Source organism: Hyalella azteca, unplaced genomic scaffold, assembly GCF_000764305.2.
Source record: "Hyalella azteca isolate HAZT.00-mixed unplaced genomic scaffold, Hazt_2.0.2 contig16078, whole genome shotgun sequence".
In the NCBI taxonomy this organism is placed as follows: Eukaryota; Metazoa; Arthropoda; class Malacostraca; order Amphipoda; family Hyalellidae; genus Hyalella; species Hyalella azteca.
Window position 1 is genome coordinate 254,288 of NW_025945905.1, and position 18,075 is coordinate 272,362.

Consider the following 18,075-nt stretch of genomic DNA (forward strand, 5'->3'; position numbering starts at 1 on the left):
CAAAGCGATACGATTGAGTGGATCGACCTACTTACGATCAACTTGTTGCAAACCTAGTAAATCACAGAAGACATGAGTGCATTAAAGATTTTTCTAAAAATAACCGTATGATGAGCGTTCGTGATTTATTCCCATGAAAACCCTTTACAAGTGTGTTTGAAAATGTGTCATGAGGGTAGCTGTTCACTTCATTGGTTATTTTTATTTCAATCATTTGATTACAAGCTAAGAAATGCTTATAACAATTGTATTAATTTTTGCACATAGAAAAATGAACTCTGGTGTTGGTTAATTAAGAACCACATTTTTCCCATGCATTTCGTCTATCGTTAATGCAAATCAGTGTCAAATATACACCCAATTAAATTTCTGGACCGGAGATCAGATTTCGGTTACGATTGATTATCCGTGACATGGTCGCTAAAATATATCTAATCAGCTATCATGGTTACGTCATAATATGCCGATCAATACGCCACAGCGCGGTCATATTCATCGAAGTACGCTGTATTTTACACATGTTCGCACCCATTATGCGCGTTTTATAAGTAATATGAGAGAAATATATGACGTGATACGAAGGGTGAAACTTCGAATCTTAACTATATTTGCAAGTTTGAAATTAATTAAAATAACCAACGTATTGCGGATTTGAAATGGATTTCTTTCCTAAATTAACGATCGAATTTTGCTTCAGATGATATGAAAAGTCTGTACCTGGTATCAGAGATTCTTGAGAGGACATTAAAGCAAGACTCACTCATATTATTTCATCAACACCACAGTGACGAGGTGCTTTATTCAGGAGTGTTCCACGAATCAAACTCTAGATTGAACAAGTCCATTCGCAACGAAATTAATTTCAATAACTCTCATGCGTAGATTACGACTGAATAGAATCATTGAATTTCTCCCTGTACATTCTGCATGAAAAAAAACTCTATCCATCCTTCAATGCATCTCAACCAAACGCAGACTAACGAGGAACTTGTTGACAACGTCACTTCTTCGCTACAAGATTCGAGTTCGACGCCATCTTTATCCCTGCCTGGCCACATTAGATGGGTTTCAACGGCCATCATAGCGGTGGTGTTGGTAGCTGGTGTGGTGGGTAACCTCTTGGTACCTGTTGTCGTGCTCAGAGGCAAGAGATCTACTCCAGTCTACTTCATGACAAATCTGGCGATCGCACATCTACTTGTTCTTGTTATTTGTGTGCCGACTGTGCTTGTGGAACTGCAGTCTACTCCTGAGGCCTGGGTGCTTGGACCCTTCTTATGTAAGTCAAATTAATTAACTTGAGTGTACCTGGTTCATTGAATATTAGTACGATGCATTTATTTTTCAGGAAGGTGACTTTTTGGTTCAAAGGCGGATTATTTGAAAATTCACAGGTCATGTGTAATGTAAAGTGTAGCTCAATTGTCAATTATTATAATCCATATTATGAACAATGATAGTTTAAATCATAATAAGGCTCACATGGCGTCACTCTTGAAACTTCAAAATAATTTTCTAGTAAATAGCTAGCTATTAAGAGTTTTATGTATTTTAATGCATAATAAAATGGCTTACATTTCCTTACTTTGGAAATTTTAAAATAATTTCCTAGTAAATAGATTTGTTAATTTTTTGTACATAAATGCATATTTCATTTGCTGCTTAAATATAATAGACGTCCGCATTGAAAGTACACTGCGCAGTGTCAGGAAGGAGTTCTGCGAGCTATCGATTTACAGCCCCGGTAACGATGGGCTTGCATTCTTGCTATACGGGTGAACAAATATACGTAGCACCACCGTGTTCTACTCAAGTCCTGCATCACACAACTAATTTCATGCCAACATGCTGAACAACTTTACATTAATTACCTAATTGATTCGACAGTATCCATGCCCAACAAATTTCGAAACACGGATGAAAAATAGACATTTCGGTTCAATACCGGATCGAGTGAAAATTTTCACCTCAATTTTTACAGACGATATCGATACAACCTCTAATGCGCTTCAAGTTCATCCTTGGCTTAAACTTCAAACAAGTGAAGTAAAATGTTGAATATGATAATAATATTGTTAAGTAATTTAAATCGTTTTGCTGCATTAAAATTGCACGGTGAATTGTAAAGTGAAAAAAGAATGTGTGATGGCAGACATACCAGTAGAATGGAAGAGACTGGGATGCCAGAATTACCAGTATTATGACGATATTTACGATGACAGATCTGTCAATATTACGACGGTGATTATGATGACGGATCTACTACTAGATCGGCGCTGATTAAGGTGACAGATCTACCTGCATGATGACGGTTCTTATAAGTTATTGTATAATATATTTGGCGTTGAAGAATAGGCCTGTCGCCTATTCATGTACTTTTCTTGACTAGTTCACAGATCTAAAAGACTGTCCTTTTGATCAAATCTTTCCAACGGACAGAATCACCAGCATTATGAAGTCCATTATGCTTACAGAATCCCTAATATGACTACAACATTGACTACAGTTTACGTAGACGTAAGAGTGACGCTGTATCCTGGCATCGACCAGGCCGGTGTGATGGCACCTGCATTGTACTCACGCGCCCTCGAGGTCAACAAACATGGCCGCCTACGACATCGCTCCACTCCGCTCCGCCTTTGGCTCACATGCCGGACCGTTCAAGCTTTTATTCGTTAAATTTAATTTTTATCAAGTTATACTTTTAGCTTTCATCAAACTTGATCGTTTCGAGTTTTATATAATCAGCGTGATGGTTACAGGTTTCGTTTGGATTCAGCCGAAGAAAAAATTCGGAGCTGATGTTTATCAGAAAGGCGCAATAAAATCCGTATCTATCTTATGAGGAAAAGAAGCTAGCTCTGTGATCGAAACTTCAGTTTTTTCCATATCACTCTGTTCTTCAAACGCTTGTCTAGGAAATCCAACTCATCAAAATCGAATATTAAATAACCTTAATATCACCCTTATGATCTATAATACGGTTTGCGAATGAATCCCTCAAAAGTTTCTTATAAATAGAATTATAATGATGATATAAAATATTTAAAAACATATAATAAGGTAATATGGATAGAATGATAGGAGGGATGATAGGATAGGATGTTTACGTTGATTTTCTGTGAGGAGGCCATGCAAGGTTATGAGGCCATGCACGAGCCTGTCAGGTGCGTAGGCTAGAGGCACGCGCCCGCATGGCGGCTTGAGTGTCGCTTTACTGCGTCTGATTACGAAGAAAAACATGCACATGAGTAACGTGACTTATGACTAATTGAACACAAATCCAGATTTGCTGTGTGTTTAAATTCATTTCAGACAACAGCGCAAAAATGTAGGCATGATGAAATCGGAAGAAAGATGTCTTGGCGAGAATCTGATCACTTGTGCGCTCTGTATATGAATATTTGGATATATGTTAGTGCGTGTGAATGTACATCTATGTTGGTAACAGCGACCTTGCTCTGCACCTGCAACTCTATCTCTTAAACGAAGCTAAACCAACAAGCTATTGATAGACCGTCGCCAGCGGGACTGTGGATCTCAACCGATGCCTAAACCTAACTTGTGTTCCGTGATCGGCGTCACCCAACGGACGATAAGAGTGTCAACAGCGAATGTTCATATCCGGTAGACTGCGGGGGTCCCTGCGAAATTCTTATTGTGAAGGAAAGAAAGTTGGTTTTGATTGTAAGAAGCACAGATGATTAAGATTTAGGTCTATTTGAACATCATTAACTTATCGTTTTTAAACAATAAACTTCACCATCACAAGATATGGCTGAATATCTGGCTGTCTGGTGCTTAGAAACAGCTGAATACGTCTTTCATTTTTAATCTTCCATCCAAAAATGAAGATTAAATTATAACCTTAATTCAATATTTTGAATAATATATACCTTTATTCAATATCAAAGTAATCGAAAAATTTAGGTAAGATTGCGGATATTATCCTTCAGACCAACTAGCCAACTATAGTGTTGGTTAGCTTAGAACTTTATATTTAACCGTCTACAAAAAAAAATTCTGTTCACTTATTTGATCTCTCGGCATAATAAGGAAAAGGCGATAAGCCATCCACAAGAGTATCGATTCACTCATCAGGCAACCCATTCACCCACCAGGCAATCCATTCACCCACCAGGCAATCCATTCACCCACCAGGCAACCCATTCACCCACCAGGCAACCCATTCACCCACCAGACAACCCATTCACCCACCAGGCAACACATTCACCCACCAAGCAACCCATTCACCCACCAGGCAATCCATTCACCCACCAGGCAACCCATTCACCCACCAGACAACCCATTCACCCATCAGGCAACCCATTCACCCACCAGGCAACACATTCACCCACCAGGCAACCCATTCACCCATCAGACAACCCATTCACCTACCAGGCAATCCATTCACCCTCCAGGCAACCTATTCACCCACCAGGCAACCCATTCACCAACCAGGTAATCCATGCACCCACCAGGCAACCCATTGACCTACCAAGCAACCCATTCACCCACCAGGACACCCATTCACCCACTAGACAACCATGCACCCACACACACTCACCTTCTGCGTGGCAGAGCGGGTGTTCACAACCGAAACGCCTCGCTTGCTAAGTGCCCTGTTCGTCCTCGGCTTCAGTTCAGTTACTCACGATACCTGCTCAAATGATCGATGATTATCCGGCAAATTGCATTTTTACGACTTCCTGGTGAAGTGCTATTCTTAGGACAATTGTTTGTTCTGTGGACTGTCTTCATGCAGCGATCTCTTGGTTATGTATAGCATCGTTGACGCTCCGAGTATGAACATCTTCAAATACAGACTAGACGAAGCTATGCAGGAGCATATGTTCAGTCTTAAAATGCCTAGCAAATTACGGACCAGGCAATAAGTCCAGCAGCTATCTCAATCAATCGTCAGCTATGGAAAGATCGGGTTCCAAAGGCCGGATCCCTTGTGAATCAAGTCACGAAAAGTTCAAGAATCGGCAACAGGCCATGGGCCTATTTCTTCAACGCCGACACTTCTATTCTATTCTATGTGTGATCAGATTGTTCCGTGTACTGCCTTCACACAGCGTTCTCTTGGTCATATGTGACCAGATTAATCCGTGCACTGCATTCACCTTGGTCCTGTGTGGTCAGATTGGTATGTAAGCTGCCTCTAGAGTCTTCAAGGAGCGATTCTGTGTGGTCACATTAGCTTCTTCTCGTATATCAATCGTGTGTCGTTACCCAACACGCTTGCAAGATAAAAATTTTCAGACTTGTTACGATTGCCTTATTCATCAAGATGGGATAGCTGATTGAAATTTATTATTATATGAACTTTGGTCAATTTCCACTGCCTTGGATAAATTTAACCCATTGAAGTTTCCAATTGGAAATTTTTTCACTACCCAAAAGCGAGGTGTAAGCTAATATTATTATGAGGGAAAAAATTGATGGAACGCATATCATTCACAGCAGGAAACCTTGATGATTTGTTTGGGCCACACGATCACATATATACTGAAATGAATAGAATAGAAGTGTCGGCGTTGAAGAAATAGGCCCATGGCCTTGTTGCCGATTCTTGAACTTTTCGTGACTTGATTCACAAGGGATCCGGCCTTTGGAACCCGATCTTTCCATAGCTTAACCAATGTATATAATGGATTTGTTATTTGGTCGTCAGTATTATTGTAGAAATTATATTTTTCAAAAAATGATGCAGGGTTACTCGTATAGCTTGTACGACTAGCCGACTATTTACCGCCAGAAATATCGGGAGTTGAGCTAATCTGGCCCAGTCTCGCCCGAGTGCGTGATAACTGGTGATTAAGATTTTTAATTGGAGGGTCGAATAGATTTTCACTTCCGAATCTAGAATTTGTGATAATATTTTTCCTTAGAAGAAATGTTATGCGGTGACCTGGATTCTATCCGCATTGTATATTCTATTGATCTACTCTGTGGAAGCTTAAGGAAGGTTTCGGTCTGCTTCTAAAAATGTAATAATTGTTCGAAATTTGTCTTTACAATTCCTTCAATGCTGTTTTTAAACAGTTATTTGCACCTTCAAATTTATTCGCAGCAAGTATTATATTTCGTCAAATGCGTTTTCGTGACACTACCTATATATGACTGGAAAATTTAAGGTGATTTTTACGAGTATTTATGTGCCACAAGTTTTCAAATCGAATGATTACAAGGACTGTTCAGTGACTAACAAAAGCTAAAGAAAGTATTCGCCATTGAAATTTGATTTTTTTTGCAATATAATTGGCGATTTAGCCAAAAAATGGAATTCACTGTGGAATTTTAATAGGGTTGCGACAATTTGCAATAAATTAAAAACGATCGAGAGACTAGAAAAGTATTTGAGAACAGAAAATCTAAGAAAAATATTCAAAATTTGAAGTGTAATGCCCAATTGTCTAGAAAAAAGGGAACGCGAAAAATTATTTTTAACGCGTACATCAAAGTTAAGAATGGGGCAGAGTAAGGCAAATAAATTGTAAATAATTACAGAAGAAGAGATTAAAAACTGTTAAGTATGCGTGAACAATATGAGTGTGAGCGTAGCAATCAGGTGTGAGGCATGAGTGAGGTCACCAGGCGGTATGAATGACGTCATAATTACTGGATATTCACAGGCTGGGTATGAGTAACGTCGAAATAACCCATTATACCACGCTTTGTAAAGCATGCTACCGAGTGCCGATTATCGCCCATTTTAAGCGATTTGAATTCTTTTCCGATTTTAATTTCTTCTTTTTTGGCGATTTAAATTATTTTCCTATAAATATTGAAATTTTTTATCAGGTTCCTTTTTATTGCATAGATTTTCTACAATTGTGGTCGCTTTCATCGGACAACCGAATTACAATTTTTCGTTAACGATACCTCTTTATTCAACACATTTTTTAATGACGATAACTACGGTGTACCTTGTCTCTGCATTAGAAATGCATGATTATCTTGCTAAACTGAAGGTTATATTGTATTAAATTTAAACGTATTAGTAGACAGGAATTTGAAGATATGAAATTGGAATGTACTGGCAGGCATGAGGCGAAATAACATGAAATTCACATGTATTCATAAGCGAGAGGTCAAATGACCTGAATTTAAATCTTTCGTTTCATCGTTCAACTCTATTCAAATCATTATTTATTGCATGAATTTTATTCTAGATATGGTGCACTTTACCCGAAGAAGTAGTAATGACACTTCAGTGGTTTCTAACTCTGATTATTGGAAATCGATGCTTTTTAGATGGAGCCTTTGCACGTTTTGCAACATTTTCAACTTCGTGACCAAATTAGTTTTAAAACGGCAACAGTTTTGAACATTTTATTCAGCAAACAACTCTGAATATTCAAAAAATTGAAATGATTTTTTGTTCATAAAGCGGGCATTCGAGGTCGACAGAGAGGTTACAATTTACATTAAATTTAACATGCAACAGCAAGTCTTTTATCAATGATATATAATTGACAATCATCTTGATTAAGTCAAGAGACGGAAGTCAATGTACTCGCATAATTTAAATTTTCGAATAGGGGGCTTTCATGACATAATGATAAATGAAATTTACCGCTATAACTTGAAATTTAAGAAAATATTATTAAAGTCTGCTACTGGATAAAACAGATGTGAATAAACGATAACTTCTACAATATTGTAATTAACCGAAAACTTCTTTCAAACTTCTTGGTCATACTCATTCAAAGATTCCAGAAAATTAAACTCTTACTTTCTTTAATAATGTTCAATAATTGTAAGAAGTTGTGTTGCACTTAATGTTGCCTGCCTGATTGCGGTGAGAATTGTGATGCCATCAATATCACTCAAGCTCAGGAGTGTGGTTCACTTATTGCTGCATTATGTGCTGTGTAGTACATTTGTCCGGTATCAATCAGGCGTCTCATTCTAATCTTAGAATATAATTATAATGAATAGAATGAGACGCCTGATTTACTCCGGTCACATTAGTACATAGTACATTGAGATCATTGAAGTTTGAAGTGCAATGCAAAGTAAAAAGTATATCAGTAAATTAACTTTGCGAAGAAAAATTAGATTCATATAACTTCAAGTGCATGTTTATCCATTTAACCACACATGAATATTTAAAAAAACAGTTCCAGTATTTGTTTACATTCCAAATTAGCCGGTCTAACAAATTAAACTCTATTAATGAAAAAAATGCGTTATACCGTGTTTTTCCTTATTAATTCCGTCGGTCCATATACGAACGCGGCAGCATAAATACAGGGGTCGTCGTACAATATCCCAAAAATTGGGACGATTCATACAACCACATTTTTCCAGGTCACGCCTCTCAAGATTTACATTCGTTATATCAATTAAATCTTAATTTCCTTTTGTCGTTTATAAGTTAACAAACTTTCCTTCAAATAACCTGCAATTAATATCTAGGCAACTCCTAAGGTTTCATCCGTCTAATCCTCTGTGGCCACGCATGTGGACTATGATCATTCTATTTGTTTTTTAATTTTAATTTGTTCATCTCTGAAGTGATCTGAAAAAGATTAGGTGTTACACGAACATCACCGCAAAATCCAGATTAATCCATTGCGATAACTATAAGCTGCCGCCTCCGAATTTTCATTGAGTATTGTCCGAAAGAAATGAGGTAAAAATTTGGTTTGATGATTCGCAAATAAAATCTTTGTCACAAAAATTTTTTCTTCAAATCGGAGACTGGCTGAAAAATCTACTTTTAGCTCGACTAGTTTTATTTTTTCTAACCTTTTCACTACTAACTCTAGCACATGTACAATTATTTCTACCACAAGTTCTATTATCTTTATCGTCATTCAATAAATCATACTCTGCCACTAACATATTGCCTCTACAACCACTTAAATCAACTGTGCCATTAGCATGTTGCCTTTACCACGAGCACTATTGCCTCTGCCACGAGCACTATTGCCTCTGCCACGAGCACTATTGCCTCTGATACGAGCACTATTGCCTCTGATACGAGCACTATTGCCTCTGATACGAGCACTAGTAGTATAGAGAGTGAGCATACCATAACATTTCGCATAAACAGCTTAAATCATAGGTTACCCTCGAATATCCTCCATCAAAATTACCCAATTACCCCTGAATAAAACCTCCTTCAATATTAATACGAACAATCACCCCTGAATAAAAAATCCTTCAATATTATTACGAACAATTACCCCCGAATCTGTATAAACAGCTTAACAGGCTACCGATCATTTACCCCGAACCATGAGTTAACGATCATTTACCCCGATTTTACTACACTCTTTAACCGAAAATAACCTAGAGTGGCTGCCTGAAAAATACTTCTGTGGAATATATAATTGATTTAAATTTTTGAAATACTTTCCCGAACTGGGGTGCTCATGAAATACACATATTGCATACATACAGAGCTACAACCATTGTCGCATGATACACTTACTCGAGCGAGGCAGAAAGGGAAAGCCGGCTTGGGACAGCGCTGGCGTAATATGCACGGGTGAACAACATAAATGCTTACATGCATAGCGGTGAGCTGCGTTCATTACAGCACCATCACCAAGGCTAACGCACCACTTTCATTGAGGCCATAGAAGTTAGTCATATTATCTCATCCGCTCATGTAAGAAGAGTCATGTTTAGCATGATTTTCAAGCACAGACCGGCACATGTAACTAGTTGATTACACGATTTCACTATGTGAGAGTGGGTGAATGACCCTGATCAATTCACTATATAAAGCTAGGAATGTATTCAAGCTCTCATTTACGTATTCAAGCTCTCATCAACCATTCTCGTCTGAATCTTCCAGTCTACTGCATTGCTCTAGGTGAGTCATATTTTACTCCAGTGCAATATATAGCTGCAAAGTATTACCTAAATAAAAGAACTGTCCAACTAGTCATTGATTTTTAATATCATACATAATTTTCATAACCAAACAAATTTCATGTGGTTAATAATATTAGTTGTAACGTCTCATGTATTGTAGTATTGTCTGAGTTTAATCCTGCAAGTTTGATTATTAGAATATTATCTATTAACAATAAATGATATACGGTTCATGATACATATTACCATGCCATCGATTAACGTCCATTTGATGTTGATGTATCCGATGTATCCATTTGATGTATCCGATGTATCCATTTGATGTATCCGAGTTTTATCTTCATTATTAAAACATGGAGACTAATCCAAATTTCCCTTGGCTCATGGCAATATCTACCATGCTATCGATTTGAGACCGTTAGAATATTATCAACAAGCACAAAAATATATATTCAAAATTTTGCTCTTCAGGTTTCAACAGGGGTGATGGAGATAATAGTTTCACTAGAAGAAAAAGAAACATTGAAAAATGCCCGCCATGATATGATGCAAGTTAAATCGACGATAGATAATGCGTTAAGTGATGATCTATCATATCATATTATGAAAAGAATGATCTCAGAAGATAGAATAGCAATCCCTAAAAATTTTCGCACATATTTGAGAAAAATTTTTTATTTAAAAAAAGGTGTACGAATAGACAGCCCACTGGAACTTAACAACTGGTTAAAAAAAAATTTAGTTGAAATCGATAATGACATTGATAACTTAGACCCACCTGCTGCTACGTGTAATAATTATGATGAAATTTTTCGTTTCTTAATCGGATCAAAGAGTGTAATAAAATCAAAACATAAATCTCTGCTCAAGGAACAGATGCTCTATGGATATTTCTTGCATCAGTTTTGTTTAAAACACTATAACGAATACGTATTGGGAATACGAAGCTCGACCATCCAAACAGTAATAACCGAAAACTTAGGTATTTCTATGTCTTATGCTAATAAATTAAGATGGATAGGTAAATTAGGAGCTAAATTCGAAAAACTCGCAAAATTATCACTCCCTCTTTACGAAATTTTTAGAAAACAGAGGATGATAACAAACTTGTTCAAACATCACCCCGACCTAGCTGCCGAGTGGATCCGTGGTAAGTTACTTGATATGATGGGTGTAAAAGTAAGCACTGAAAGATATATATGTGTTTTATTTTGATTCATTTGGAATTTAATTATATTTTCATATTTGCTATTGAAAAATTCGATGAGGATTTACATTTTTCTAGAATTTAATTCCCGGAATTTCCTCCTACACAGTTCCAGCACCCAACAGCCCCGCCGACAACCAGTAATTATAATGCGAATAAAGTAGCCAGCTAATAAGACCTATCAGCTCCACTATTCATGCCTACAGCAACCTGTAATTATAATGCGAATAAAGTAGCCAGCTAATAAGACCTATCAGCTCCACTATTCATGCCTACAGCAACCTGTAATTATAACCTCTGATACGAGCACTATTGCCTCTGCCACGAGCACTATTGCCTCTGATGCGAGCACTATTGCCTCTGCCACGAGCACTATTGCTTCTGACACTCGCACTATTGCCTCTGACACTCGCACTATTGCCTCTGACACGAGCACTATTGTCTATTGCCTCTACCAACATCATAACTGCTTTTAGAATAACCAAAATTATAATTCTATAATCTTGACCATCAGAACTGCCATCGTATTAACATCGCGAGCATGTTGGTTACCCAACATGCTTTCTAGACAGCATAGTACGTGGTATGCGCAACTCGCTAAAAAAATGTATATATATTTCGATCCATATGCATCTAGGCTAGTCACGTCATGAGCTTGCATCTATGTAATCTTGTAGTTTAATTCTACGGCAAATGCACTCCACACTTTAGTTTTTCGTTTACTTGCGTTGCAGTAGCTGACTGATCAGTATCGTCCCAAGGGGGTTGATTGCTTTTGACTTTTGTTGTGAACGTTTTCCCAATATTATGCATTAGTTTTGAGAAACAGACATCATTCGAAACGCATGATTCACTCGTAACACGGCATGTATCACTTGCACCACAATCATACCCCTATCACCACATGTATCACTACCAACACCACTACGCACAACTTTTGTCCCCACTCTCACCGCCACTCATCACTTATTTCTACCACTACCCACACTTATCACTACCACTAAACACCACACACCATTTATCTCTACCACCACACACCCCTACGTATCACTACCACCACACATCACACACCACACACCAGTACGTACCACCATCACACACCACACACCACACACCCCGTATACCCCCGGTGCAGGCAAGGCGCGGCCCTTCGTAGAGTACACTGCGGTGCACGGCTCGGCGGCGTCGCTGCTGGTGGTGTCCCTGGAGCGCTACGTGGTCGTGTGCCGCCCCCTGCACGCCTCCAGCAGCATGACCCGACACACGTGCGTCACGGCCCTGCTGATCTGCTGGGGCGCTGCACTGCTCTCCTCCAGGTACTGCCTGCTTAGATATAAGTTATTTCAGTACCTGGGAGTGTCAGCTTAAATATTAGATGTTCTGTTTGCTAAGGAGTACCCGCTTAAATATAATGTGTTATGTTTGCTAAGGAGCATCTCTTCAAATATTAGATGTTCTGTTTGCTAAGGAGTATCTGATAAAGTATCATGTGCTATGTTTTCCAAGAAGTATCTGCTTAAATACAAGATTTTCAGTTTGCCGCAATGTCATGTTATTGGTAGCTGGGAGTTTGAACGCTTACCACGGCCACGTTCCGTCAGCTAGAAAATATCTGTTAACGGCAATTGGTTAATTTTGAAACATGGTAACCATGAATCAAGCTATTAGCTGACTAGTTGTGCTGCTGTTCTCTTTGCCAGTGAGTACTCACCCTCTTACGATAATTTTGTACTCACTAGGTGAATCTCTACCTAACTATGACGCGTTTTGTTCGCTATATGGGCGCATTTGATTTTGATTTGTTTTGCAGCTCTGTTAGCGAGGTGAACACTTTTAATTTGTTTTGCAGCTCTGTTAGCGAGGTGAACACTTTTGATTTGTTTTGCAGCTCTGTTAGCAAGGTGAACACTTTTTTTTTGTTTTGCAGCTCTATTAGCGAGGTGAACACTTTTGATTTGTTTTGCAGCTCTGTTAGCGCTGTCTCTTATACACATCTAGATGTGTATAAGAGACAGCATCTAGTCTCACCACACGCCAGTCACACGACACATCTAGTCTCACCACACGCCAGTCACACGACACATCTAGTCTCACCACACGCCAGTCACACGACACATCTAGTCTCACCACACGCCAGTTACACGACACATCTACTCTCACCACACGCCAGTCTCACGGTACATCTAATCTAGTCTCACCACACGCCAGTCGCACTACACATCTAGTCTCACCACACAACTCGTGCTAAGTCTCACCGCCCTCGTTGCCACATCACTTGCCAAGTCTCACCAGACGCCTAGTCACGCTTTTCTTCTCTACGTTTCTATAGTTCACTCAAACCTCTTATCCGTCACAATAACCATCTCAGGCCTCAGTTCAGTCCCGATAATCACTCAGGCCATCTTTCAGTCCTAATAATTATATCAGGTCGCCTTTCAGTCCCGATTATTTAGTCAGGCCATTATTCAGTCCTGATAATCATCTCCCGCCTTTTCTCAGTTTTGAAATTCATTTCAGGCCAAATTTCAGTCCTGATAACCATATCAGACAACCTGTAACTACCGAAACTTATCTCAGGTCACCTTTCAGTCTCGATGCATCGCTCAGACCACCATTCAGTCCCTATTTTCAACTCAAACCATCTTTTAATACAATTTTCAATCAAACCGCATTTCAAATAAACCCCTTCCCCTAAAATTACCCACCCCCCACCGCCCCGCAGCCCCATCCTATGGATCCAGTACTCGAGCGACGCCCTGTTCCTGGACGGGGTACGGCGCCCCGTGTGCCTGACGGACCTACAGCCTCTGTGGGCGCGTCTCTACTTCGTGGTCGTCGCCGTCGTGTTCTTCTTCGTGCCGCTGCTGCTGCTCGTGGCTCTCTACGGCAACATGGCCGCCAAGCTGCTGCAGGACACCTCGCATCTCGGAATTACAGGTGAGCATAGATTTTTTATACTCACTATTACTATTACTCTACAAATTATTTATTTGTGGAGTCTGATTTTAATTAGTGAAAAGATTCATTTTAGAGTTGTTGAAGCATGTAAATGTGAACGTATTTTGGTCATTTCGGCCAGGGGGAATGCAAGGCAATAGATAGCAAACATTGTGTCTGTTGGTGTCGAAATATCGTTAAGTCACGGCTGACAACAAACTAAAACATTAAGCTAAATTCATGCAATGGGCGCAGTTCTAGCGTTAAAAATGGATCCATATCAATTAATAAAAACATGCAAAATTAGTTCATATTTTTTGAATGCTTAGTCTGCATATCATAGTAGAAAAAACATAAATGAATATTAAAGTTCAATGACAAATCACGTTCCAAAGTCGATACTGCAATGTAACATATCTATACATAAAAATAGTTGTTTTTTAGAAAGCCATTTCGCCACTCTCACCATCAGGCCCCAACCCGCACCTCCGGACCAGACGACAGCTGGTTCTGATGCTGGCACTGGTGGTGTTCTTCTTTTTCCTCTGCCTTCTTCCCCTACGAATCTTTCTCCTTTGGATCTTGGCTTCTCCTCAAGAAGACATCCTGGCCCTGGGCATGGAAGGATATTACACGCTCCTGTATTTCTGCAGAGTCATGTTCTACCTCAACTCGGCTCTGAACCCCGTCCTTTATAATGTTACGTCACGCCGATTCCGGGTCGCTTTCGTTACGATTTGTTGCGTTCGTACCGATAGACGTCCGTTGCAATCAGATTTCTTTACGTCATTTACTAAGAGGGAAGTCGAGTGCCCTCAAAACAGACTGCCTCTGAAGGAGTGCGGCAGTCTAGAAAATAAAGACAAAAATATAGCGCGCAAGTTCAAGCTAGATCATTCTAGTAGTTAAAGTGTAGGAAAATCTTGCTAGGTAAGGCTTGTAAATAATTTTCCAGTTAAATACAGAGACAGCTCTACTAGTTAAAGCACAGAGAGAAATTTTCTATTCAGAATTCTGGGATAATTTTCCCCAAATGAAATTTAAAAACTAGTCTTGGGAAGAACATTTAAAAATTATAAAAAAAACAGTCGATTTCATTTATATTCGGAAATATTTTTTTTACCAGTGGCTGTGCTTCCTTCATGGCAAGTAGAAAAGCTGGTAATGGATCGGCTATGATTGAATTCTATAGTTACAAATTACTTATCCATCCTCTGTACAGTTTTGAGGAAGATAAAAATCAGTACAAGTACTGCAGTAGCTCTAATTTTAATAGCTTTATCGTACAAATATATATAATCAGGTGTATTTTTTAACGTGTGCTTACTTCAAATAGACTAACTATCACCTTAAATCAAGTTTATCTAGTCATTCAACAATAATATGTACAACTGTACATATTATTAGCTTTCTCTGAACAAATGCCTGATGGATTACTTGATCATTCATTATCTCCTATTAATTAAGACGTAATTTTGATTTGCATGCTGAAATCTTTAGTATTATTCTGATGAGGGGCAAATTTGGACAGAAAATTCTTAAACTTTCTGATTTTCCACTTGACGAAGAAGACTGAGAAATGCTTTCCAATAACCCGAGCAGTTAATGTGTTTGTATTTCATTCATATCTATGTTTAAATTATTGAGGCAAATATTTGAAAAAATGGATCTCTGAGGCGGAAAATTCTCCTAATTTGGTGTAAAATTTTGTGCTACGCGTACACTTTATGATGTTTTTCTGGCCTTCAATAAAACCTGAGGAAATGTACGGTTACAAATCCACGTCAAATATATCAAGGTATAATTTTTTCATGTATAAGTTTCTGAAAGATTGTTATTTGTGAACATAAACTCCTAAATAATCAGGAGCCACAAACTTTTACAGTGTTCTCTAAACATAAATTACAAGCACCTTCAAGAACAGCGTGCCGTGTTTTTTGTTAAATGATCTTTTTACTTAAAGTACAAAGCAACGGTACCTGCTCTTATCTCTAGCCGCCTTTACATGTTAACCTTCAAGCCAGTTCTTGCACTGGCTTCCAGAACACGCCTTATCTGGCCTCTTTTTAAGACCCACCATCGCCTTATCAGTCCAAGATAAGAAGCTAGGTCACGTGTTTTCCTCACTTCTTCCAGCAAAACTAGAACTCGTGCGCAAAATGCAAGATCTAGTTTTATTGAATTAAACTCGATCGGAGTAAATTAAACTCGATCGGAGTAAATAGAGTGCCTAGAGAACGAGCCTAGTGTCGGTTTATGTTAGTTAATTCACACGTTAGCTGTCGACTGTTCATTGACCATCCATGTGCCACCAAAAATTATTTACCGAGACTGATTTGTAAAACCGAAGCGACCACTCCCATTATTTTAATATGTTTACCTAAAAAAATCAGATGAGAAATTGCAATCAATTTCGAGCATTGAACATTAACATGACAATGGACGTCCACAAATAGTTCGAATTCGAATGAAAAATCTGTGAGAAGGGCTTCCCTGTAGCAGCTACCGTATAGCACCTTCTTACGACCAACTCTTGCCCAGCTCCCGTAGCACCATTGCCGTACACCGAACAATTCTATCTTCTTCTCTGAACCAATGTTTTCATCGGATTTGTTCATTTAAATCTTAAAATCACTAATTTTAACAATTAAAAAATGTGTATGAATTTTAGTCTACAGGAAGCGTTATATACAGCATAACTTTTATGTAATGAATGGTAAAATATATTCCTGATTTTATTATTGTCACATTCTTAGCTTACTATTTAAAAAATCATACATGTATTCTATTTTAGCATAAAAACGGTTCTTTATGCTTATTATTATTATGCACTGCTAACGTCTTTCAATGATTTCTATTTACGTTTTTAACCCGTAAGAGCAAATTTTTTATAGTAAATTAATTATTTTTTTTCAGAATGGATTAATAAGAAACTTCCACTATTCAGAAAATACTTTATTAACGATTCATTGTCCACTTTTTACAGTCGCTGCATATAATATCGACATTGCTAATGTCTAAAGTCAAGGGTTACAGTCACATTAAACAATATTTCTATAATAATAAATGATCCACGATTAGTCAATCAATAGTTATTTATCATGAATGATTTGATATGATATAAAGATGAGGCTAATTACCATCCACGGTACGTAAGTATCACCATATTTTACAATGGTGTGCGCTGCAGATTCTTGCCATGCAATCGATCTTGTAAGATCCAATAAGTCTGATATGTAAAAAGGTGTCAAATTGGAGTAAAAAGTACATTTAACTTTCAAATATATGAACCTTCCAATCAAGTTAAGCTGAACAAATTATTGAAAAGCTAGTCATAAAGTTTAAAATAAAGTTCCGATAAAAATAGTTTATTACAATTGATTTTAACTCAACAAGAGCAGCAGCTCTTGTAACTTAAAATACGTAGCTTATAAATCGATAACTTAAGTAGGGAGTCAACAAAAAACCCCTAATCAAAAGCACAAAAGATGGTATAAAGTATTTATCTGCCATGCAAACAAAGGTAGCTAGCGATGATGAGTGTAACCAAGCACACCGAGCCGGAAACGAGAAGAGTGGAGGAATCAGGATCAATTATCGAACAAAACATTGTGTATAGGAATTGCTATACAATATTATTGCTGTGTATTGCTATTATATAGCAATAAATTGTATAGCGGTCGATTACCGCTGACGTCTGTGGGGCGCACGTGCTAATGGCCCTCCTAATTCTGCTTGAATTTAGGATAACGTTACGGAACAAGGGAGTTTGTTTCTTCGCTGTTTGATGCAATATAGAATAGATTAAAATTGGCAATGAGCTCATACTTGAACTACGTCGAACATTATAGAATACTGATAGAAACATTCGTGGTTTCGCGAACCAACTTTAATAACTCTATTAACAAATACTTTTTAAATTCTTTTCTAGAGGAGGCTTGATATACACAGAATACTAAGTATTCACTATTAATTTCTGTATATATGTTTTCTGTAAATTTCCATTAATAATATAAATACTGACACCACTCAATTGTACATCAATTAAGATTAACTTCCACAATTGGAGAACGGCATTCGCAAACATGTCG

General features: G+C 38.1%; 1 protein-coding gene and 1 long non-coding RNA gene across 2 annotated transcripts; both read left to right on the forward strand.

Annotated features, from left to right (window-relative positions):
* Nucleotides 1–954: 954 nt before the first annotated feature.
* On the forward strand, nucleotides 955–15,752 carry LOC108667721 (growth hormone secretagogue receptor type 1). Its single transcript, XM_018154776.2, has 4 exons — nucleotides 955–1,279; nucleotides 12,183–12,363; nucleotides 13,770–13,984; nucleotides 14,457–15,752. The coding sequence occupies exons 1-4, from the start codon at nucleotides 955–957 to the stop codon at nucleotides 14,891–14,893; spliced, it is 1,158 nt and encodes a 385-aa protein (XP_018010265.2). The 3' UTR covers nucleotides 14,894–15,752.
* On the forward strand, nucleotides 9,785–12,071 carry LOC125179247. Its single transcript, XR_007157197.1, has 3 exons — nucleotides 9,785–9,838; nucleotides 10,312–10,990; nucleotides 11,157–12,071. It is a non-coding gene; the product is annotated as an uncharacterized LOC125179247 (long non-coding RNA).
* Nucleotides 15,753–18,075: the final 2,323 nt, after the last annotated feature.